At 44.8% G+C, this 24904-nt stretch overlaps 1 protein-coding gene across 1 annotated transcript in view; it reads right to left on the bottom strand.

Moving 5' to 3' along the window:
* Positions 1 to 24904, bottom strand: part of LAMC1 (laminin subunit gamma 1) — a 124804-nt gene that overhangs the window by 14344 nt on the left and 85556 nt on the right. Inside the window, exons 4-19 of the mRNA XM_059147025.1 lie at positions 23491 to 23657; positions 20283 to 20471; positions 19357 to 19474; positions 18878 to 18976; positions 18650 to 18786; positions 17971 to 18093; positions 17694 to 17883; positions 17069 to 17181; positions 14927 to 15148; positions 14620 to 14808; positions 8446 to 8691; positions 7798 to 7951; positions 7045 to 7187; positions 5923 to 6101; positions 4658 to 4814; positions 324 to 529 (exon numbers count right to left, since the gene is read on the bottom strand). Of these exons, the coding sequence (XP_059003008.1) occupies positions 324 to 529; positions 4658 to 4814; positions 5923 to 6101; positions 7045 to 7187; positions 7798 to 7951; positions 8446 to 8691; positions 14620 to 14808; positions 14927 to 15148; positions 17069 to 17181; positions 17694 to 17883; positions 17971 to 18093; positions 18650 to 18786; positions 18878 to 18976; positions 19357 to 19474; positions 20283 to 20471; positions 23491 to 23657 (2632 nt within the window). The remainder of the gene's footprint in view (positions 1 to 323; positions 530 to 4657; positions 4815 to 5922; positions 6102 to 7044; positions 7188 to 7797; positions 7952 to 8445; positions 8692 to 14619; positions 14809 to 14926; positions 15149 to 17068; positions 17182 to 17693; positions 17884 to 17970; positions 18094 to 18649; positions 18787 to 18877; positions 18977 to 19356; positions 19475 to 20282; positions 20472 to 23490; positions 23658 to 24904) is intronic.

Genomic DNA, 24904 nt, shown 5'->3' with positions numbered 1-24904 from the left:
ATTAATTCAAAGATTTTTCATTAAGATCAGCATCCTTGGCTACAGATTATGATTTCTATTTTCACCAAAGGAGAACGGAAGTTTAAGTTGACTAGTGCCATAGGAGGAACAAAGCTAGAGAAAGGACCCAGATGTCCTTTGGTTTTTATCCCGTTCGTGATAAACTATTTAATGACAACGTTGAGCAACGTGGCTTTCTGGCTCCACGCTTAGAGCCAAAAAGACATAAAGAATCAGTTTCGCTGAACCATTCAGCTGACAGTAAGGCTTGCTACAAATTACCAGGGGACTCCTGCGCCCCAGCCTCAGACCTTCCCACTCACCACATTGGCAACAGCAATCTTTGCTTTCTCAAGTTCTTGGGTCCCGATTTCAATCAGCTGCTCTGTGCTCTCTACCCTGGCACGGGCTTGCTCAGCCAAGTTCCCAGTCTCTTCAATGGTATTGCGGATATTCTGTAAACGGCTAATTTGGCTGGATAAGGTGTTATTCACTCTCTGGAGGCGGTCCATCAAATTCTGGTCCACATCTGCAATGGCAGTGCAGAAGAAAATCCATAAATGATCTGATGGGGTGGGGTACCTATTTCACATGAAATCCGAGGCACGACTTTATTCTTCTGAACACAGATCTTTCTGATAAGCTTTCCCTAAGCCCATCAGCAGAACTGGTCAGTCCTCACTGTGCCCAATAGCACCCCCACTGTTGAATTTATCGCACTGCCTCCAGTTGTGTGCCTGTCTGTCCCACTGGACTATGAGCTTCTCTTCCTTACTCACCACTACATCCCCAGTCTTACACTCAAGAAATGTCTGAGGAAGGAAAGCTTTGATGTTCCAGCACATGCCAGATTTAATCATAAAAATACAATGTTACTGAAAGCATTATCAGCCCTGACAGCTGGACATTTTACTAAACTAGGGAAAAAGCTAGGTTCAAACCAATGTTGAAGTAAAGGCAAATTAAAGTGAAGGTAAATTAAATTCATTTTGTATTTTAAACTAAATAAAGACTAAATACAGATTCTTGCTGCCCTGTCCAACCCCCTGGCAGAGGCAGGTAATTTCTTTTGTACAGAGTTCTGCTTTTGACTAGTTTTTCAAATTGTTCTTTTTTTTTTTTTTTTAAGATTTATTTATTTGACAGAGAGAAATCACAAGTAGATGGAGAGGCAGGCAGAGAGAGAGAGAGAGGGAAGCAGGCTCCCTGCCGAGCAGAGAGCCCAATGCGGGACTCGATCCCAGGACCCTGAGATCATGACCTGAGTCGAAGGCAGCGGCTTAACCCACTGAGCCACCCAGGCGCCCCCAAATTGTTCTTTATTAATTGTGCCCATTCAGCTTAAATCTCATACCAGGGTCTTAATAAAAAAATAAAAAGATAAATGTATATCCGTGTAAATATAGTTCTGTCATCGTTAAAATTCTCACTTGTCATGAGGGTATATGAATATACAAGAACCATGAAGTCCTATCCAAAATTGATCAGTTCGTATTTCAGCAATGCTCAGAGTTGGCATTTAAAGTTTCCAAGGAAAGTGAAAAAGATGAGAGGTCAAAGTTAAGATCAATAAAGATGAATACAGGTTTGGGAACTAGCATCTGACAAGCAGGGCCACCAAATACACATGCAAAGTTGGTGCAGTATGAAACTCGCCTAACTGTACACAGTGGCCTTGCGTGAATGATCAGACAATTCTTTGATAATCTAAAGATTTTTAAGAAAATAACAAAAGACCAAAAAATGTTGAAATCGTAGAAGATCATTTAGACTCAGGAAGCATAAGCAGCCACTGCAGTTATAAAAGACCCCTTCCTTTAGACCTTCAGGAATATAACAGATAGCAATCTCTCTGGCCAGCTTTTTAGAGAAACATCAGGAACTGAAAAGAGAACAGATAACCTAACTGGTAGGATCACTTTGAATGACTTCAAATTGCAAAACCTAATTGCATCATATAATCTCCTTTCAAAGCTGTAGAATAAACACAAGTTTAAACTACAAATAAATACTCAGGGGTAGTTTGAAAGGATAAATCATTGTGAAGATATTCTTCTTCTTGGCTGGTTTGAACCCGAGTAAGAAAGGTCAGCCAGGAGCTCCACAAATCAAGTCTTATCGGGAGAAGACTTTAACCCTCATCTCACTATGGTGGCTCCCCGAGCTAGGAGAAGCAGCAGCCTGTTATGTTCCCGCCTTTCAAGTGGCTCAAGGGGAGGTATGACACCCATGGCTTTTGTCAAAGCTTCTGTCCAGCGGAATCACCTGCCTGGGTAGAGGAAAGCAAATGTCATTATGGCCGGAGGAGGCTAGACGCAGCTGGGGCTGGACCGAGATGTGGAATGGTGCTGGCTGACCTCCCTTTCTGGCCTCTGGACTGTTCCCTTGTGCTCCTGGTGTGGGCACCAGAGCTGCGTGCCAGACCCCAGCTCTCAGATGGACTCTGCAGCACTTAAAGATAACCCCATGTTCAATGCTTCAGTGTATATGGCCAGGCACATGTGAATTTGTTGTTACAAGGGAATACATTAATGGAAAAATGTGTGTCGCAAGTTTTTGTCAACAAATGAACATCCTAAAAAAACCACTATTGTTTATACAGAACAGGAAACATTTAAATTCTTCTTAATCTATGTTTAAAACTTAAAATGTAACAACAACACAAAAGACAAACACATAACTGAAGTTAACATAAACTATTGACCTCTCATTTTATTTTTCATTTTCTAAAAATTTACCTTAGAAAACAATTTCTGGACGCTCACATAAAAATTAAACAAACTGGTCAAAACCAGATGCATCTCATTACTCCCTTCTTTACTTCAATAATTTTATAAAACCAAAATTATATATATATATATATTAGGGATATCTACAATCAAAAATAAGGAATATACTTAAATTTTGTTGACTATACTCTGACAGGAAGACCTAACTCCTAATGGGTAGATTCATAAACTCAATAAAGAGGTCAGTCATTGTGGTCCCAAGTATCCTAATGTTAATGAACATCTGCTATGAGTGTCTGTGAACACTTTCATCTCGGTGATGGAAAGTCCCACCCCCCAAAAAAGTGACCTCAGCCAGATAGTGAGTACTTCGCTAGAAGGAGCACAGTCTTATTTATCTTTTCATTATTGGTGTTCAGCACAATGCCTGGTAGGCACTCAATAAGTGTAGAAAAGGATTTGTCCAAATTTAGGGAAAAAAGCTTAATTCAGAGTAAATAATAAAAATAAAATATTAGGGGTGCCTAGATGGCTCAGTGGGTTAAGCTGCTGCCTTCGGCTCAGGTCATGATCTTAGGGTCCTGGGATTAAGCCCCACATTGGGCTCTTTGCTCAGCAGGGAGCCTATCCCCGCCCCCCCCCCCCCGCCTCTCTGCCTACTTGTGATCTTTCTATGTCAAATAAATAAATAAAATCTTTATTAAAATAAAATATTAAAGTGTGTTAAGGGGTGCCTGCATGGCTCCAGTGGTTGTGTCCAACTCGACTGGTTCAGGTCATGATCTGGGGATCATGAGATCGAGCCCCTCATCAGGATCTGCACTCAGAAGGGAGTCCGCAGGAGATTCTCTTTCTCTCTCCCCGCCTCTGCCCCTCCCCATGCTCGCTGGCTCTTACTCACTCACTCTCAAATAAATAAATATATCTTTCTAAAAAAGTGATTCAAAAAGAAGTAAATAATTTAAAATAACTTTTTCCTACTTGCAAAGTTTTACAAATTTAAGTTCCTTTGAAGTTAATAAGGTATTTTAAAATAAACTGTTTTCTAAATCTTTTTTTTTTTTTTAAAGATTTTATTTATTTATTTGACAGAGAGAGATCACAAGTAGACAGAGAGGCAGGCAGAGAGAGAGAGGAGGAAGCAGGCTCCCTGCTGAGCAGAGAGCCCGATGTGGGACTCGATCCCAGGACCCTGAGATCATGACCTGAGCCGAAGGCAGCGGCTTAACCCACTGAGCCACCCAGGCACCCTGTTTTCTAAATCTTAAGCCAATTCCTCTGCTTATCATCTGTCTCATGGGATAATGTACGGGGAAGCAACATAATTTCAAAAGACATTAAATAGACACATAATATAAAATATATGCTTTTACATGATGTTACTAGCACATCTGCTCACTTATTAAACAGAAAATTTCATAAGTAGGCACTAACTTCTAATCTTTCATAAATACGAGGTGTTATGTATTTAGTATCTAGCTGTTTAGTCAATACTTAAAGACTGCAATTTTTCCTTATGAGGGTCCTTTCTAAAGAAATAAAGTAGTGTAGAAGATAAATTCTCACTCAGTAGACTGACAGAAGAATGCAGCTTCAAATTTTCAACTAAAATAACGCACACCCAAAATGCATACCTGTCTTGATTTTTAAAAACTGTTTGAAAACACTTTGTAATGGAACAGATTCAACACTTGGAATTTCAGCACTCAATAGTTTCTGATGTGTTGGGAGAATTATTTTTGCTTACTGTATCTTAAAACAAGTTCTTGTATTTTCACATATTGTTTTTTAAAAAAAAATTCAGATTCTATAAATAGTTTAAAAATTGAAGAATTTTATAAAGCCACACTAAATAACCTTGAACTAGGAGCCATGTCTAAAGACTGGGCCATTTGGCAGGAGTTACCTACTGTTTAACATGCATATACCTTTGACATCCTGGGCCTCTCGAAGGAGGTCCGTAACTTCTCTCTCTGCTTCCTTCAGTCTGTCCTCAAAGGCTTGATCTGTCACCGCCTCTTCCCCAGTTCCAAGGTTTGCTATGAGATTCTCTAATTCCTGGAGTTTCACTCGATGATCAGCAACCTGAACATAATCAAGGTAGAAAAAAGAAAGGCAGCACATGCAAATATTCCTGAAGAACTCAGTGTACTTCCTGCAGGAATGATCATCAAAGGGGCACTCACCCTATAAATACATAGGTCTATATACTCCACATGTTATCTACTTTTAAACAGGTAATGTGAGTAGTTTTTATTTCTCTGGCTTCAAGAGAAAAACTATCAAGCCTATTCCTTTGACATGAAACACTACCTGTTGAGGATTCTGCAGTTCTGACCTCTCCCTTACATTTTAGATTGCTCTCCTGACACCTCACTCAGCTCTGATGGGTATCTCAACTCAACATCCAAAACTGTACTCTTGACTTTCTTCTCTTAAATCTTCTTCCCCTGAGTCATCTCCATTTCAATAAACAATGCCTCCACGTACCTTAAGCAAAACACCCAAGATGCATCCTTGGTGATTCTCTTTCTCTATCCTTGGCCCTCTCTAATACCCTGCCCCCCCAAACACACATACTTACCCAGTTCAATCCAGGCTTGCCCTTTTGCCCCACTCCTAACCATCATTCTCCACATGGCAGTCAGAGCATTCTTCTTAAAATATAAACTGGATTTCCTAGCTTAAAACTCCTCAGTGCATTCATGCTGGATATGGAATAAAATCTACATCCCTTCCTGTGGTTGACATGGTGTGACATGAGCTGTCTTACCAACCTCTCCGGTCTTATTACAAACCACTCCCTCCTCACTCAGGAGGCTCCAGACACCCTCCACCTCTGAGGTCCTTGTACCCCACACTCCCTCTGCCTGAAACAGCCTACCCATCACTTCTCATTAGGCTTGTTCCTTCTTATTCTTAAGATCTCACCTTAAATAAATGTCCTCAGAGAGGACTTATATAAAGTCGTTCTCCCAGTTATTCTCTGTTTGTGTTCTTTCTGGTGCTTATCTTAGTATCTCTTTATTTAATTTTTATTATTTGTCTCCCAACTGGAACACAAGTCTTTCAGGACAGGGGCCATGCCTATCTTGCTCCTCCTTTGTTCTCTAGTGCTCAGTACACAGGAAGCACCCATTCAAGGTCTACTGAATAAATGAATGAATGAGCAAATGCCCTGTGGACAGCTTACCTTATCCTTCACCAGCCGGTAACAGGCTGGACACTCCTGGCAGCCAGGCCAAGACCGATTGTAGAAATAGTTCTCTTCACACTGGTCACAGCGATTTCCCACAAAACCCTGTTTACATTCACAGCGACCATTGTCTTTGCACTGGAGTGAAAGAGATCCCTCGGGATGACAGTCACAGGCTGCAGAATAAAGTAGAAAGAGTCAATGACAGAGAAAGGAAGGGAGAATGCATTGTCTTTTAATTCAGACTGACGTCAGTAAGCTGATGGCACTCTCATCATACGTAGGTATGTTCTTGAAAAACAGGCCAAATTACGAGAATTCAAATGGTTAAGTCGCTCCGGAGAGAGAACAGAAATTTTTAAGCAAACACAAGTTTTAAAGTCCAAAGTGCAGCATCCTTCGAGGGGACACACGTCCCGTCACTGAGTAATTACAGACGTTAGACTATTAGACGCATCGGTGCCCTTTCATGCATTTCAAGAATTCTACTACACCTCCCTGTCTCTGCTGTTTAATATTTCTCTCATTAAGGAACTAGAAAACCCAAATGCTAATATATATTTTGCATTATTTTATAGTTTGTTTACTCGCTTTGTTCTCGGAACTGGGTCAATGATTTATGCTACATTCCACAGGAGAAATGAAGGAATTCGGAAAGCAAAACACCAAACGGTTCTGAGGCTTCATTCCAGGCAAGTGTTTACGCCAAGGAGAAGCAGATGTGTAGATGCAAGCGTACCAAGAGGGCCCCAAGGGTGGGAAGCGACTGCAGCCGGTAAGCCAGCCAACAAGTGAGTTGTGAGCAGAGTCTCTCCCTGTCTCATTATCTGCTCTAAGAATGTAATTTTCGTGAAGCACAGTGGGAAAGCCCGGTGATCAAAGGGAGACCTTCCTTGGGAAGACAAAAGACTGGAAAAAGAATCAGAAATGGGACATAAGAAGACATAAATAAGGTGGCTGCCAAGGAACGAGAGAAGCTCTCAAGCCCCAGTTTCAGGAAAGGAGGCTTTTCACAGCCTCAAGCCTCTGTGAGGACTTAGGTACAGCCCCGACTGTAGAAGTCCGTGGTCCTAACTGGAATCAGGAAAGACTCAGAGCTCTACGCTCCCAGCTCCTTACGTTTGCAGCCTTCGGGCCCGAAGCCGAAGTGGTTGAGCTCGCAGCGCTCACAGTGCTGGCCTGCGATGCCGGGCTGGCACTCGCACTGGCCGGTGCGGACGTCACACTGTCCGTTGGTGGAACCCAATGCATGGCAGTCGCACCTGCAAATGAACACGTGATGTTTCTCCCGTGAGAAAAACAGACTCTAAGCAAACCTTCCTCCCACCCCCGGTCAGCGCAGAACTGATGTGATTTGTACCAGAAAACAGAATCTAAAGGGCTATTAAAACAAAACGGTAAGGGTCATTAAGCACCCGAGGTTCAAGCAATTTCCATGAGTTCTACTCAGAACCTCTCTTTTGAACCTCACCCACGAACAGGGTTAGTCCACTCCTAAAACCACTACAAAGGGGCTCTCCAACCTGGCACCCCCTCGGGGCTGACCAGGAGCTTTGAAAATAGAAACTCCCAGGCTGCTGGCCCCCAACAGCCTGACCCTGAGCATCTCAGAAAGCGCCTCAGAAGATGTCACGTCTGAAAGGTCGCCTGGGTGACTCTGATACCTCTAGGGCAGCTTCACTCTACTCTACCCTCGCAGTAGCTCCAGTACCACTGTCCAGTACTGCCTCTCGAGTGAGGAACTCAAATAATTCCTGAACAAAATCAAGGCTACCATTACGGGGAACTCATAAAAACCCATATATCACAATGGAAAACAAACAAACAAACAAAAGCACAGCGTCCTTCCCGCCACAGCAGCCGGCCCCTCACCTCTCGCAGCCGCGCCCGCTCTGCAGGTTGTAGAAGCCGGGCTCGCAGGCGCCGCAGTCCCGGCCGGTCACGTGGGGCAGACACTCGCACTGGCCCGTGATGGGGCTGCAGCCGCCCTGCTGCGACGCGGTTCCGTAGGGATTGCACGCACAGGCTGGGGGAAGAGACGGAGACAGCAGGAGATGCAAGTCACCCGATAGAAATACTAAAATGTAAGCATTACAGATTGTCCCGATTTCAGCTGATCAGCGCAGCAGCCATGAGTGGCCCGTGGCTACTGAGGGCTTGCGACGTGGCCAGTCTCCAGAGGGGCTGTGAATGGGAAACACACGCGGGATTCTGACAAGCTGGTACGCAGAACACAGAACGTGGCTCTCCATCATTTTTAGTGGATGACTCATTGAAATGATACTCTGGTAGATATATCAGAGTAAATAAAATACAGGATTTAAAGGTAAACTTCATCTGTTTCTCTTTGTTTTGATGTGTCTACAAGAAAACTTCAGTTACACGAGTGTCTGATACTACGTTTCTGCTGAACAGTGCTGTGTTAGACCAAGCATCCGTAAATATCTAAAGCGACCTCAAGATGAATTCTCAGAATAAATGAGTACGGCTGTAACAGAACCTGGCTGATGGCGAGATTACCTTTGCATTTGTCTGCCGGGTTGGGAGCCAGGGGATTTCCAAAAAACCCATCTTTGCAGCGGTCACAGTAGAAGCCAGCAGTGTTATAGATGCATTTCAGGCATTCTCCTGTCAAGCGATTGCAATTGCCAACGGCATTGGGGTCGATGTTGTCATTGCACTGGCAGAGGCGGCAGAGCCTCACAGGGCCGTTTCTCCCCAGAGGGTCTCCAAAGTAGCCGTCGTCACAGAGCTCGCACCTTTTACCTGCACATGAGACAATCTGCTGTTATGCAAGAAAGGCCTCAGACGTTCCTGGTGCTACTGCGCACGAGCAACCTGGTTACCAAGCGCGCAGGTGAACCATCAGGTGGGGGGCAACATGACACAGTGGACAGGCCACCAGCCCCGGTGAGCAGCGGACCGGGGCTGCAGTCCTGGCTTGGTGCCAGACCAGTGGAGTGACTCTGGGCACATCACCATTTTGCCATCAGAAAGACAGCACGTGCTCTGCCTACTGCACTTCAACTGTCCTGAGGACTAGCTGTCATCGTGCATTCAAAGTGCTTTGTACAGGAGTCGGGCTCAGGCCCAAGGGACAGCGCATTCATGTTTGTTTTGGTTTATGATATTAAAAGAGATGAAGTGCCCCTGAGCACCATCAGTTTCCTATACAATAGAGCGAGCAGGACAATCTCCCTAGAAAAGACCTTCGTTGAGCTCTGCCAACTAGTACAGAATCAGAGTCTCTTCGAAGAGAACTCAGAAACTGCCATTTGCCTCCAGCTTCTATTATAGCAAAGGGACCAGAGAGGTTAAGTAACTTGCCCACAATCACACAGCTAGAATCCAGGACTCTTTCTAGCATACTCACTGCTCCTCCTCCTTCCTTTTCCACTTTGCCATCATTATTACCTCAAGCTGGAATCTTAATATCTTTGTAGTGGACAGGGAATGAATTAACTTAAGCTTCTGGAGAAATAAAAGTTTGCTCATTTGCTCATTTAATGAACATTTGCTGAGCATCTCTTACACATAAATGCTGTTCTAGATTGTCGGGATGATGTGGTGAACAAGGTAGACAAGATCTCTACTCTCATGAAGTTTATACTATAGTTGGGGGAGAGCAAAGCACAGATACCTAAATAAAAAGATTATTTTGGGTGGGGATAAGCATAACAAATTAAACAAAACAGAGCAACATGACAGAGTGACAGGGTTAAGGGCTACTTCACTGGGTGGTTAGAGAAAGCTATCTGGGATGACAACGGAAAGACAGGAAACAACCACCACAACAAACAGCCATGCTAATATCCAAGGAAAGCATGTTCCAGAAAAACACGATAAGCTTATGGAAGTAGTAAGAGCCAATCATGAAGATCATAGTATTAAAAAAAAAATCTGGTTTAAATTAAGGTGCAATGAGGTAATATTAGAGGGTTTTTAAAGTGACATGGCCTGATTTACATTTTTTAAAGATTTATTTATTTGAGAGAGAACGAGTGGGGGGCAGCGGGAGAGGGAGAAGCAGACTCCCCACTGAGCACAGAACCCTGACACAGGGCACAGGGCTTCATCCCAGGACCCCACGATCATGACCTGAAACAAAGTCAGATGCTTAAGGGACTAAGCCACCCAGGTGCCCTCGATTTTTCATTTTAAAAGGATTATCCTGGCAGCAGGTGAGCATGGGCTGCAGGGAGACCCAAGAGGAGGCTCTTCTAGGCGAGAGACCACAGTGGTGTGGACCAGGGCAGTGGCAGTGGAGGCCGGGAAACTCAGTCAGATGTGAGATCGAGCCTGTCACACGTGCTGGCTGACTGCTTCCAGGAAATAAAAGAAAGAAGAATCAAGGACAAGCCTAGGATTTTAGCTTATAGCCGGAGCAACTAGGTGAACGGTAGTCTTTTCACTGAGATGAGTAAGATTGGGGGAAGGACAGGGTTGGGATTGAAGAAAAAGGGAAGATGTCAAAGATTTAGGTTGGATTTGTTTAAATTTGTGATGCCTTTAGCCATCTGACTCAAGCGGAAAATTAAAAAGACAGGTTCAGGGACGCCTGGGTGGCTCAGTTGGTTGGACGACTGCCTTCGGCTCAGGTCATGATCCTGGAGTCCTGGGATCGAGTCCCGCATCGGACTCCCAGCTCCATGGGGAGTCTGCTTCTCTCTCTGACCTTCTCCTTGTTCATGCTCTCTCTCTCAAGTAAATAAATAAAATCTTTAAAAAAAAAAAAAAAAAAAGACAGGTTCAAATTAGCAAGACCTGAAAAGAGTTTAATAAAGACACCAACTATACGAGTGTGGGCAAGGTGTAAGCAATCCCAGGGGACAGGGCAGCCCCGGGGGTAGCGACTGTGGGGCTCTGTGACCTGGGCCTCAGGGGCTGGGTGGAGGGAGCAGTTAAGCACAACCTCATGTGACAAAGGGCTGTTTGGAGAAAGCCAGTGTCAGGAGCTGAGAACCCTGAGGAAGGTCACTAAGCCACAAGGACCCTCCTTGACCCCAGAGGGGGCCTTGGACTAAAAACTCTGCCCCTCCCCCCCAATCTCCTCTAGGCGCTTCCTGCTCCCTGAACACAAACGGAGGGCCTATGTGATGCGTGCATACAGGTGCCCAGGGGTGAAAAAATGAAGAAAGGATGGACAGGGGCAAATGGAAGGCTTGCAGCCCACCAGCCAAGCGAAGACGGCGAGTAGGTTCTGGTGCTCAGCAGAGAGTGTGGTCGTGACCTAAGACAGATTTTTTCAGGAGGCACAGAAAGTCTTTTGAAGCTAGAAGACAAGATCTATTCACCTGAGGGGAGAATACAGATGAAGTGGACATGGGAGTGTCAGGCTGAGAATCAGAAGTGATAAAAGGAGCCTCAAGAGAAGAGGGACAAAAAGAGACCCAAGAGAGGGCTGAGTCCCCAAAGACAAAAGGAGAAATGTGTGGGGTGGAGTGAGCAGTCACCAGGGTCCCACGTTGCTGAGACCGGGTCAGAGGAGGACAGAAAACTGACCCCTGCGTTTGGCAAACGGTGGTCACTGGTGGTCACTGCTGAGCCGAACAGAACAGAACCGAACCTGTGGCTGGGGGCGGGCTGGGCGAGAAAGAATGGATGCTACACGGGCCCTTCTTGTCTCTGGTGTGAGCAGTTATCAGACCCTCACCCAACATCCTTCTCCAGACCATGATTAGGACAGTATGTCAGCTTTGCTCTTTCATAGGATCACTTGGCCATTCTAGATATGATCTATATTTAAAATGTTTTGAAACCCGTTTTGAATAAAACTTTTTTTTTTAATCTGGTAGAAAACCTAAAACAGGGGTGCACGGGAGCCCATGGAAAGCTTGCTAAAGCATGCCAAAGTACCTTCTGGCAATAACAGCTAAGCTATCCTTTTGTCTCAGAGTCCAGGATGTAGGTTCAAGTCCTGGATGTACTACTTACATGACTCTGGGCAAGTTAGGTACTTTTTTTTTTTTTTTTGCCTCAGCTTTCCTGATCATCCCCTCCACCCTGGGGGAGGCATTGTTCTTTCTCCTCTAGCATGGTCTTAAAATTATCTGTGTTTCCAGCTATACTTTTAGCCCTTGAAGAGCAGGGACCATCTCTTATTCATTTCTGTATTCCCAATGCCAGGCACTCAAATAAATGTGATAAAAAAAAATCATCATCATCATTATTATTAATTTGCCTCAAAAGATCATTTTAAAGATCAAACGTGAAGCACAGCATGTGCACGGAGCTCAGGGGCTATATGTAGGCAGTTCTTCTGTTCTTCGGTTGTCTTCTAAATGAGAAACATCTTACCCCATATCTGCAAACTCTACTCTTTAGCCAAAAAATATCTGCATTCATTCAACAAGCATACATGTCAGGTGTTATTCTGGGTGTTAGGAATATAAAAGTCAATGGAACAGACAAAAGTCCCTGCTATTGTGGAGCTTAACAGGTGTTAGGGGGTTAGAAGGGGGAAGACAGACAGAAAAATACCAAGTGGTTAAAAAGTGCTATGAAAAAAGGAAAGCAGGATATAGGACTAACGAGTGACGGCATCATCTTCCGCAGGGTCTATGCTGCTTTGCGCGTGGACCTCTCCACACCCATGAACACCCGCAAGTCATATGATAACTAACAAAACAAAACATACCTCAGGAGTCTTGTGTGAGAGAATCTGGTTATAGACTAACAAGTTTACAACATTTTGCCAGATCTAGAGGACACTCCATCGCTCCAGCATGTATCCCAAATCACCTCGACTCACCATTTGTCTTCTTCAGCATGGCCATGAGAATGTCTCCAGTGCTTACCTTAGTTTTAGGCTTGCAGTCGACCCAATGGACCAACAGAATGAGCAAACGGATCTCTCATCAAAATGCCATATTAAGTACATCTAAGAAGAGAGTCTGCAGGGGGATGCTTGCTATATGCTGCGGCAGCAGAGTGGAAAAAAGGTCCTAACAACTGAGGGAGTGGTGTAGGGCGGGTTCACCGCGGAAAGTGATGTTTCAACCCAACTCCAAGGTAAAGATCGGAGTTGAACAGGAAAAATGAGGTCTGGGTGGAACAAGTTGGGGTAAAATGTTCTAAAGAAGGCAGACTGTGCATAAAAGGACATAGAGTGTGGCTGATCTGATGGATTACAAGAAGCCCAGGACAGTGGAGACCACAAAGGCAACAGAGGGTAACGGGGAATGAGATCGGAGAAATCCATCTATGAGCCGCTGATGGGCCACTGTTTTCTAATACACGTATACAAAGAGTAAAAAATCTGAAAGTCAACACTGGTTTCTACTTCTTATTTTCTCAACTACCTTAAGCAAATGATTGACTCCCTCTGTGTTGCAATGCCCTTGTGCTCGTGTCGGGTCGGAGGAGTCGAAAAGAGAAGATGGGGTATTTTGATGTTTCCCAAGGATTAAAGAGTGTTTTGATGAGATACAAGAGATACAAATTATTAGCTGAGTGGTATTTTTGTCTCACTTATTTCCAGGCGGGGATATCTTTTTTTTTTTAATATTTTATTTATTTATTTGACAGAGAGAAATCACAAGTAGTCGGAGAGGCAGGCAGAGAGAGAGAGAGAGAGGAAAGCAGGCTCCCTGCTGAGCAGAGAGCCCGATGTGGGACTCGATCCCAGGACCCTGAGATCATGACCGGAGCTGAAGGCAGCGGCTTAACCCACTGAGCCACCCAGGCGCCCCGGGGATATCTTTTGAAGAAAAAGTTTGTGTCAAGGGTTCTATCAGAAGCCTAGCCAGAACCTCGCCATCACATGGAGGCTGAAGTCAGTGGAGGAACGGTCACCAGTGAGCCTTGCTCTCCTCAGTCAGTCAGCAAGACTGCTCCTTGAGTAGCTAGGAAAGATCAATTTTTAGGTTCTTATCAAAAAGAAAGACTCAGAGAATAGGAACAGATGTCTAACCAAAGCTATAAAAATATTTTTTCCTGGGCACCTGGGTGGCTCAGTGGTTTAAAGCCTCGGCCTTCGGCTCGGGTCATGATCCCTGAGTCCTGGGATCAAGCCCCACATCAGGCTCTCTGCTCAGCAGGGAGCCTGTTTCCCTCTCTCTCTCTCTCTGCCTGCCTCTCTGCCTACTTGTGATCTCTCTCTCTCTGTCAAATAAATAAATAAATAAATCTTTAAAAAAAAAAAATTTTTTTTCCTAACTAAATGTGAGGGGCTCTGATGCACTGAAAGGACTACTGAAGAAAAAACAAAATGAATTTAAGAATTTAAAAAGTACCACTTTGTATCAAGAATCCCAGGACAGCCCCACAAACTAAAAATCCCAGGACAGCCCCACAAACTAAGATGGTTCTCATCTTAGGTGGGAGAGCATATGGGGGTGGTCATGAGCTCCTCCAAGGACTAACCAGGCAGCTTGGACATGTGAATGACTTCATGTCTCTGTGCCTCAGTGTGCTTAGCTGTAGTATGGGGATCCCAGCAGAACCCACGTCAACGAGCTGTGAAGATCACTGAGGCAGAAGGTGTACAGTACTTAGAGAAGTACATGGCTGTAAATGTGTTAGCTATTGTTTGTATCTGATATGCATTTTATGAATCCATAATAAATCTCTTTCACGCACAACTTTTGCCCGCTTAGATGACTGTAATCATGGCGCCAAACAGCCCAACAAAATCTGCAAGTCCCTCAGGCTCTGTGCCCTAATGTATTTTTGTCAGAAGCAACACGGACTGACCGGTGGTGCCGGTAGGACAGTTGGTGCACACCACCTCCTGCGTCTTGGGGACGACGGCGCAGCTTGAGCCCCCAGGGCACGGGCAGGGCTGGCAGTCGGAGGAGGTGCCCGAGGTGGGATCGCCGTAGTACCCATCGCCACACTTCTCGCAGTGGGGGCCGGCCGTGTTGTCTCTGCAGTCACAGACGCCTGTGTGGAGGGGGGTGTGAGAAAACAGGCAGGTGTGCCAGCAGGTAAGACCAGGGGCTCTTTCCTGCCCGTCCGCTGGAGAGGATTTCAGTCCAGCGGCCCTAGCTCGTTGTCTCACCTGTCTCGGGGTCACAGGTCTCGCTGTGTCCGTTGCAGGTACAAAGCACACACGGGCTGTATGGCCCGAGACTCGGAGTCTCTCTTCTGTAGCCCGAGAGGCACATCTCACAGAACTGCCCGCCGTATCCCACAGGACAGGTGCAGGACTCCACCCAGGTGGCAGGCACCCCGGGCCCCGGGCGAGCGCTTGTCAGGGTGACATCATTCAAATACCCAGCACCTGCGTGTGGTGTAGATCAGAGAGTCCGTGAACGGGCTGCTTTGTTCTAAAAGCTTACAGAAAGGTAATAAAGCTAAAGAGGAATCGGACACAAAATTCCAGAGACAATCAGCTATTGGCTTAATTCATCTATTGGGGGAGATAACTAGAAAACAGCATTCACGACAGTCACGGGGCACCCGGTGCTGAGGATCTGAAAGGGCAGGACAGCAAACATATCTTAAACACACACCCAACCAGCTCTGTGGGGTTTGACAGGTGTCTCAATCACCCATATATAAAAGTAAAGGTGCCAGACAGTATTTTGGGCCAAGGGGAGATCAGAGCAAGAATGCAGGAGACAAGAAGAGTCCGTAGCCATTAAGCAATGTTTTTGTTCTTTGGCTACAAAAGCAGGCCCTGACTGTAGAGTTCAGGGGTAAGAGAGCAAGGAACACACCTGCCAACAAGCAGGTCTCAATTATACCTTTTTTGGCCCCACAGAAAATAGGAAAAGCTGGTGACCAAGTTTTAATATTCAGGGCTACTTTGGCAAACGTGCAATTACACAAAAGCCAGTGTGCCGTATGTCACAGTGCTCCCTGCTTCCAGAAGAAAATTAAAACAGAGGAAGCCGTGAACTGGTTTAGACCAATCGGTCATCCAACCCAACAGGGCCCGTGACGGCCTCAGCAGGAACATGCCCCCAAGAGGCCGTCCTTAATTACATCATCCTTTCCCTATGTCATGAAATTTCACCTGCCTTTTATAGAATCCTTAGAAACTGACCACCTCAGGCCGAAGGACATCTCTTCTATGACTGCTCTGAACTTAGCTACTTTTAATACATTTGTGGACTTTGTCAACAGCGAGATCATGAGATACACCCACTGGGTGATATGCTTCCAGTTCTAACCATTCTTACATCTCCCATCCTAAAAAGCGCTCTCCCTCTCATCGAGTCCCTACTCTTGAATGATAATCCATCTCTTCTCCTTCCCTTACAGCCAAACTTCTTTAAAGAATAAGCTTTATTTTACTTCTTCACCTTCAAATTACTTGTCAAAGCCCTGAAGTGTAACTTCACTTTCAACACTTCTTTAAAAAAAAAAATCACCAATGATTCCTTAGTCCCCGATCCGAAATCCAATGGCACCATCTTTAAAAACCCATTCATTATTTCTCTTCCTTAAAATTCTTTTTTCTCCCTTAAGTCTCAACACATGGCCCTTAGATATCTATGTTTCTGGGGTAGTCAACCTTTCAACTCTAGATCTCCAGTCCTAACTTATTCCTAAGCCCCAGACCGTTATTTCTAACAACATACAAGATACTTTTGTCTGGATATTCACGTAGGCATCTCAAAAACCAACACATCCAAGCTGCAAGTATGACTCACCACGCCACACCACCACCCTTCTGACTCCACCCAAATAGCCTGAGCTTTCTACAGAAAAAGGTCCTCATTTAAAAAAAAAAAAAAAAATTATAAGGAAGGATTTTAAAGGCATATTGGAAATAGCTCTGTTTAACATGATGATGAACCTTCACTCAGAAATTTATAGTTTTTCATGATTTAGCTAATAGTTTATAGGGCTTGATAATTAATAGCAATAAATAGAAAGAAATAAAGGTTAATAAGCATGTGAGCTGGCAGAACAACATGTAAGATTCTTAGACTATGTTTAGATATAAAGTCACCTCATTAGTCTTAATCATTATAAAACAATGCCATTTACTAATTCTAGCAAATTTTCTCCAGGTCCTTGAAAGTGGTTTAACAAGTGCATTAATTTTATACATAATTCATGTATACTGAGATAATTCATTCACTTCTATAGGACCAGTGCTATAGTATTGGGACTTTAGAGACCAACTTTTGCATTATGCAGACCCTTCTGCCCAATCATCTTAATGTTCTCAAATTCTATCATAACTTACTTCTCTCACTATACGTCCCACGGATTTTGATAGAGGTCAAATTGTTTAAGAGCTTCTGAAATTCGAAAGGGGAAAGAGGAGGCCTCCAAGGGTAATCTGTTGCTTCGTGGAGCCTAGAGAGAAAGAAAGGCCACATTAGCCTCTGTCAGGACAGCTGTGGGTGCTGAGAAAGCATTTCGTATGCATTTCTGCCACCAACAGTGCAATGCTCTGACAATCTAACCAAGTCAGAAACAGGCCTGTTGGTTTAACAGTACAGCTAGAAAGAGCACAGTAAGTAAAGGGAAGGCTTCCTCTTCCAGAGTCACCTTTATAACGCAAACTTTTTTTTTTTTTTTTAAGATTTTATTTATTTGACAGACAGAGATCACAAGTAGGCAGAGAGGGAGGCAGAGAGAGGGAGGAAGGGAAGCAGGCTCCCTGCTGAGCAGAGAGCCCGATGCGGGGCTCGATCCCAGGACCCTGAGATCATGACCTGAGCCGAAGGCAGAGGCCTAACCCACTGAGCCACCCAGGTGCCCCTCCAAACCTTTTTCTTCAACAACTTGAGGCCTGATAAGCTTAAATAAAGAAACCACTTTTACAACTCCGCTCAAGTCAGACTTTACAAAGAAGACCATCTTACCTGAAGACGTATTTCACAGTGGTCTCGCTCGGATAGGCATTGCCCTGAGCAATCAAGGGCACGGACACTCTCAGGCCAGCTCCCTCGAGCACCAGGTCTTCTGCAGAGAGGCGAGTATCTCGCCTGTCCACCCGGAAGGAGAAGGAGAGGTTCTGACCGTAACTGAACACCTGCTTGCCCAAGAACTTAGCTGCAAACAGACACAGGGGTGGGCGAGGTGAGGAGGAGAGTAGACAGGAGCGCTCCTCACCCCAGACAGCCACTGCGCCTGACTTACCGGGAGCAATGAAGTACCTAGGGAAGTAGCTGTCTGAGATGACGGCGATATCCTGCCTCTCAGAGGACCACTCCAGCGACGCTTCAGAGCCGTCCCTCTGCTCCACGCGCCACCCGTCTTCATCTGCAAGCACAGGAAGGAAGCACATCACACTGTGAGCATCCTGAATTCAGGTCCTTTATACAACACCAACAAACACGGAAAGTCACCAATAAGTACTTCTGAATACACGGATCCTATGACAGTACCTGTGTGTGCTTACCCTCAAGCTATATTTTGATTTTACAAAAGTTTATACTATAGTAAACCCTAAATCCATATGTTTTCATTAAATTGAAAAGCCAAACAGGGGACACCTGGATGGCTCATCTGGTTAAGCCTCTGCCTTCGGCTCAGGTCATGATCTCAGGGTCTTGGGATCGGGCCCCGCATCGGGCTCTCTGCTCAGCGGGGAGCCTGCTCCTCTCTCTCGCGCTCTCTCTCTCTCAAATAAATAAAATCTTTAAAAATAAATAAAAAATAAAAAGCCAAACAGAGAGCCAAACAAAAAAATCATTAACATTTAAAAACGGAATGCTACCACCATCAAAAAATCCTCAAAAAAGTTACTCATTTTTAAAAAAATACCATTAAGTCCAGTCTCATAATTCTGGGAGACAGAAGGGAAGGTCCAAATTACCAATCTGAAAGGTAGAGGTTATCGGATAGACGCTGTAGCCGACAGCATTAGTACAGACAGAAGAATGCCCGAAGCAGAAGCAGGGTGTGCAACCCCTCGGGTTGGAGGGTTCCAGATTAAAAAATCCAGGTTTGCATCTGAAAAACATAAAGATATAATCAGGAGTTTCTTGGACTTGAAATATGAGGCCAGAAAAAAACAGTCCGGCCAGAGGAAGAATGCGCTTACCTCTCGCAGCTGAAGCCTTCGACGTTGTCTTTGCAAACACATCTTCCGGTTTCAACATTACACTCGTCCACGCTGCCGGAAGGATTGCAAGAGCACGGCCTGTGGATGGAGAAAGGAGTAAAAGAGAGAGAGAAGAGAACTGAGAAGGAAACTCCACTCTTAAAGTCCACCTTTTGTTGGTTGACTTTGATTTTTTTTTTTTTTAAAGGAAAACATAAAAAAGCAAAAGGAGTCCTAAACTCAGTTTCATGTCTGGATTTGGTTTCAATCAGGGATATAGCTATCACATTTCCATACTAAAAACCCTGCTTCAACTGAGTTACAAACCAAACCCGGACCATATTTACAGCCAGAAGTTCTTGACAATTAGTGGGGGGGGAGAAAACGTTTATAATGCTGAAGACAAGCCACGAGGACTCTTATTCTTGATCAACCACGTTTAGAACCTGCCCCCTTCCCCTGGGTTTGAAAAGTCTTACCTGCACCCTGCCTCGGTGAGAGAATGGTACCCGGGTTGGCAGCGGTCACACTTGTCACCCATCACTCCCGGCTTGCAGCTACACCTGCCGTAACTGTCACACTGTGTGCTCAGAGAACCTAAAATTTAAAGAGCTTGTCAACGACCAGAAATGCAAGTAAATATGTCAAAGAAAAAAAAATGGGTAACAAAAAACAATGCCTGAAACCCAAGATGTCATCTCTAGATGGTTACCGAGAGAAGAAAGATCAAACTGTAAATCCTAATAATCTCAGAATCATATCCTTTCGAGCCATACCATTTTAACCTCACCAGACACACACCCAGCTCATCAATGTTGAGAAGCAAATATGTCTGCACCCAGGGATAAACTGCTCCCCAACCCAGTCACTTCTCTGTGGACAAGCACAGGCTCCTTAAGGCCCATGTCTAGAATTTACGTATCTACAGGCACAGCAACATAAAGGTCAGACTCTGGAAAGAGGAGAGCAGACTCAGAGCATCTTATATCTCTGAACACACACAACACGCCGGGGAAAGTCCAGCCCTTTAAGGATCGTGAACGAAACAAAATTATTAACGAGCAAGAACTCACGAAGCAGCTAACCTTTTCCAGTCAAAGTTCGTATGGTCTCTAGGATCGTGTTACTAATTATTTACACAAAACCATGACTCAGGCCAAGCCCACACTTATTTATATACACCAGCAAATCACTGGGAGGTTGAACTTGGTTAAAGAGAGTGGAGGTGGGGAGGGTCAGGCACATCCTGTGTCATTTGCCTGGGACAACAGTGCACGTACTTCCACTCTTCCCCTGCGCAGGTGCCTAGGAAGCAGAGCTTTGTTTTCTGGGGGGGGGGGGGGGGGGGGTGCGGGGTTTTGTCTTTCCATCGGTCAGGCTGATGCTGGCTTTGCCTGTCACTTACCCACGGGACTACAGTGACAGGGAGAGCAGGCTTCGCTGTTCCCGAGGCGGAAGAAATTCTCCCGGCACCTCTCGCAGTGGGCGCCATCTGTGTTCCCTTGGCAGTTGGTACAGTGGCCCCCGTGGCCGGTGGACCGGTAGAGTTCAGGGTCAAAGTAGCACTCCTGTGAGCGGCCATTACAGTCACAGGCTGTTGGCCAAAAAATGTATGAGTGATGTCAGATCCGCATTCCTTGGCTGAACGGCATTTCAAAAGACTCTGAGCAAACCAAACCACCATCTCCCACATCTCTGGGGCACAACGGGGGCCAGAAAAGAACGCCCACTTGAGACGTTGTTCATTTGAAAACAAAAACAGGAGGTCAATGAGGGTTTAGATAGTCAGGCTATCGGTTTACCCAGAGATGGTCTTATCACAATTCACGCCATGGTAAAATACAAGGAATTCCTGTACTTAGGAATCTCCAGGCAATTGTTTATATACAAGTGAAAGGCAAGTCAAATTGCAATTTTTCCGAATCTTTATCCTTCGTTCTATCCAGCAACAGGGAGCCAGTTTATATTCAGGCTTTAATTTACCTTAACTCTTCAGGTCCCAATTGAAATAAGTTAAGATACTAACTTTCTAAGTGCCAGATTGCTCTCAAGGCCAGACTGGCGTAACCTGATACATATGGGTTAAATGAGCGCCTCCGTGGAAGGAAGCAGCACTGAAGAAAAATCTAGCTTCACTAGACACGTCTGTCTCCTGGGGAGCCACAAAGCCAACAGCCTCCGTTAAGTTACTATGTTCCCTGTGGAACACAACTATATTTTAAGAAGAAGTATATGTAGTCACAGAACTTCTTTTCTGTGTTTATAATAAGTGTATTTTCTTAGAATTACTGATGTCACACAAAATACCGGCAGTATCTTGAGCACTAAATACAGTTTTATTTGATTTCAGATAAACCAAGTTGTTTTAAAGAAATGTTTGAATAGGGCGCCTGGGTGACTCAGTGGGTTAAGCCTCTGCCTTTGGCTTAGGTTGTGATCCCAAGGTCCTGGGATTGAGGCCTGCCTCAGGCTCTCTGCTCAGCAGGGAGCCTCCTTCTCAGGCTCTGCCTGCCTCTCTGCCTACTTGTGATCTGTCAAATAAATAAATAAATAAATAAATCTTTAAAAAAGAAAAAAAAAAAAGACTGAATATATATTTTTTCTTTCTTGTCACCTCCCCTTCTTTATAACCAGTTCTTTCACAGTATTATACTTGAAAACTTTTTAGCAACTTGAGTCACTGGCACCAAAAACTAGAGCTGTGTTAAGTAACTTAGAGAGCTCCCTTTCTCCGTCTCATCTCTCAAGTCTCCCTAGATTATCCCTCACATCCTACCCCAGGCCAAACCCAGCCCACCCCCACCTAAACACTTTGGTGCCCTGGGACCATGTAGCAGAACAGTCCCCTTGCCTACACTGTCCTAACCCACAGGTAAAGCAGGCACCGTGTCTCCGTCACCAGCAACTGGTAAGAGAGAAGGCTGTAATCTTCTCTTCTCCAACCCCAGCATCCTGACAATACTGAAGTACTGTCCCAACGGCCAGAAACTTAGTGCTGAAGGGACCCAAGGCAGGTTGATTTAGTTCCTTATCAAAGTCCTTTAGAAACAGTATTGGGTTCACTTGCCAGTCTGGAACATTTTCATAATGTTCCTAGACAGACTCAAGATATGACCCCCATCAGGGCACCCCAGTGGCTCAGCCGGTTAAGCCTCTGCCTTCAGCCCCGGTAATGATCTTAGGGTCCTGGGATTGCACCCCACATTGGGCTTTCTGCTCAGCGGGGAGCCTGCCCCCCTAACCCCGCCTCTCTACTTGTGGTCTCTCTGTCAAATAAATAAATAAAATCTTAAAATTAAAAAAAAAAAAGATACGACCCCATCACTAAGCAAAGTACTTTTCAAACACATGTGTACATTTATTGAAATGTCATGTCTTGGGGCATTTCACTGTTTCCGTTAAGACCTTTATCGTTTAGCTTCTCACATTAGCTGTTACAGTTCAGTCAAGGACTGAAGCTCAAGCAAGCGCCCAGGAGTCCTAGAGGTGGCTGTATGATTTATCTTCAAATCTGGGATTTGCTGAGGAAAAGGAAAGATAAGAAAACCTGCTCTAAGGCAACTAAGAGAAATAGTCCTGAGTCAAGATACTGGTCGTTTCTCAAGGTTTCTGCCAATAATTCCAGTGAGCTCAGAGTGTCTCTCTTATTCCTTTACCAAGAGTATATGACAGGGGCGCCTGGGTAGCTCAGTTGGTTAAGCGACTGCCTTCAGCTCAGGTCATGATCCTGGAGTCCCAGGATAGAGATCCGCATCAGGATCCCTGCTCAGCAGGGTATCTGCTTCCCCCCCTGACCCTCTCTCCTCTCATGCTCTCCCTCTCTCTCTCTGTCAAATAAATAAATAAATAAATCTTTAAAAAAAAGAGTATATGATAAGAAATATTTATAAGGTCATAAAAAATTATAGCTGCTTTAAAAGTTTCTAATTTTTAAGTCCATGCCAAAGCATAATTACATAGCTTCATGGTTCCTTTCTCCTGAGGCTTCTTTCTCTATCTGTCCAGAATAAACCAAGCCATTACTAAGGGATAAAACAAGGTGCAGCCTTTTTCCTTTTGCCCTTCTCTAGAAATACTAAGATCTACTTTCCTTCCCAAAGCCGCCCACCTCTACACGGAGGAGCAGGAAAAGTCTCCCTGTTGTGCTCTTTAGTGAAATAAAGGAAGAATAATTTTGAGAAATAATTTTTTGAATGCAGCCTTAGTCCAGAACTCAATGTACTGAACACATGTTCATCAATGACCCTGACTGCTGGTAGGAAAATATTTTAACGTGCAGCTAAGGCAAGACTAGATAAACCGTATCTTGTAGTAGGCTACACTGGCCTAGCACTTGGATCCAAGCGAAGTTCCAAACCTTGGAGACACTGCTCCCACTCTGATACTGAAACTGAACAAAACGAAACATGCTTTGTATTTGTAGCCAACTGCCTTCATCTATGATTTTCCTCCAATGGGCGTACAGGTTACCATTCTACGCTTCTCGATTACAGAAGCAGCACTGCCTTTCAGAGTTCTCCTTTCAAGGAGGAACAGAAGGAAGTCACCCATTCCTTCTCCCCACTCTGGAAGTCCTCAAGATAATTTAGTGACGGAGGCCAAGGGGCACTCACGCAGGCACTCGCTGGCGCTCTCCGCAGTTGCCCTCCTCCACGGCCGGTCGTTGAAGAAAGGCAGGCACTTCTCACAGTCCACCCCGTAAGTATTATGTTTGCAATTACACACCAGCTTGTCAAACTTGTTCTTCACACACTCACTTGCATGGCCGTTGCATTTACACCTGGGAAGGGAACAGACAAAAATACGAAATGGCCACCAAGTCCCAGAAATGGATGCAGAAAAAGGAGGTACAAAGAGAACTAAACACAACCCCAGAACAGTTTTTTAATTTTTTACTTACTTATTTTTTAGTTTTACCATTCAAGACTATACACTGAGGAACTAAGCAATATTAAGTAATGACTGAGTTTTCAGGTAGGAAGAAAAATTAAACAAGCCAAATAACCCTCCCCCCAAAACATCTTTACTTAATAGGGGATAGAGCATTAACCAGACATGGGAAGAAAGTCTCTAGCAATTTTGGAGGCTTCCGCAATTTCTAGGATCACTTCCTAAAGTCAACTGTGTGTATCAAGCAGCAGCCAAGTGTGGAGGTCATGCAGAGCAAGGACCCCGAAGCCTGGCTACATGAGTTTGGGAGCTGGCTCTGTGACTTACCGATGTCACTTAACCTCTGCACCTAACCTGTAAGATAGGGACGATGACAGTGTGAATTTCACGGGGTTATCAGGAGAACCAAGAAGCTGCTCTATTCATGTGCCCAGGATTGTGCAGGCACAGTACAAGGGAAAAAGGTGGTCATGGCTGTTATGTGTCATAATGATTTTAAAGTGTCCTGATCTGAAGATAGTAAGAGGCGTTCAGCACCTCACCACCGTATGCAGAGAGGTAGCCTGACACTCCCTCACGTTGTTTGGGGCAAGAATCCCCGAAGGAACCCTAGGAGCAGGTACAACCACAAACTAAGGACTCATGGAAATGGGCATGAACGCTAAAACATGCTCTAGTGCCCTGATGTTCCCTTCACTGGCTTCGATGAAGACAGAATCAGGCCCAATGTTCCGCCCGCTACTCAGTAAGACCTTTCAGACCTTCCAGAAACATCTACAGTGCACCAGGATGAATCCCAAAGTTCTATCCCCAGCTCTCATCTCTCCCCTCAGCTCCTACCCTTGATGGGACAGGAGCAAGTTCAGATATCTCCTATAACCTAAAACAATACATGTCTACGTCTAAACCCATCCTCTCCCTAAATTCGCCCATCTTCTTCATTCACTTCTTTAGTAGACCACCGTTCTCCTGATCATCAGACCTTAACATCATCCTTGGCTATGTCCTGATAATTCTTGCTTCACAATAAAATCCATCGCCATGTTCCTTTCCCGTCTACTGTCACCACCCTAATGTCAGGTATTTGTCACCTAATACCCAGATCACAGCATCACAAGGAAAAGAGAAATTCTTTGG

Source organism: Mustela lutreola, chromosome 14, assembly GCF_030435805.1.
Source record: "Mustela lutreola isolate mMusLut2 chromosome 14, mMusLut2.pri, whole genome shotgun sequence".
In the NCBI taxonomy this organism is placed as follows: Eukaryota; Metazoa; Chordata; class Mammalia; order Carnivora; family Mustelidae; genus Mustela; species Mustela lutreola.
Note: the sequence above shows the minus strand (reverse complement) of the source record. Positions and strands in the feature narration are given on the sequence as shown.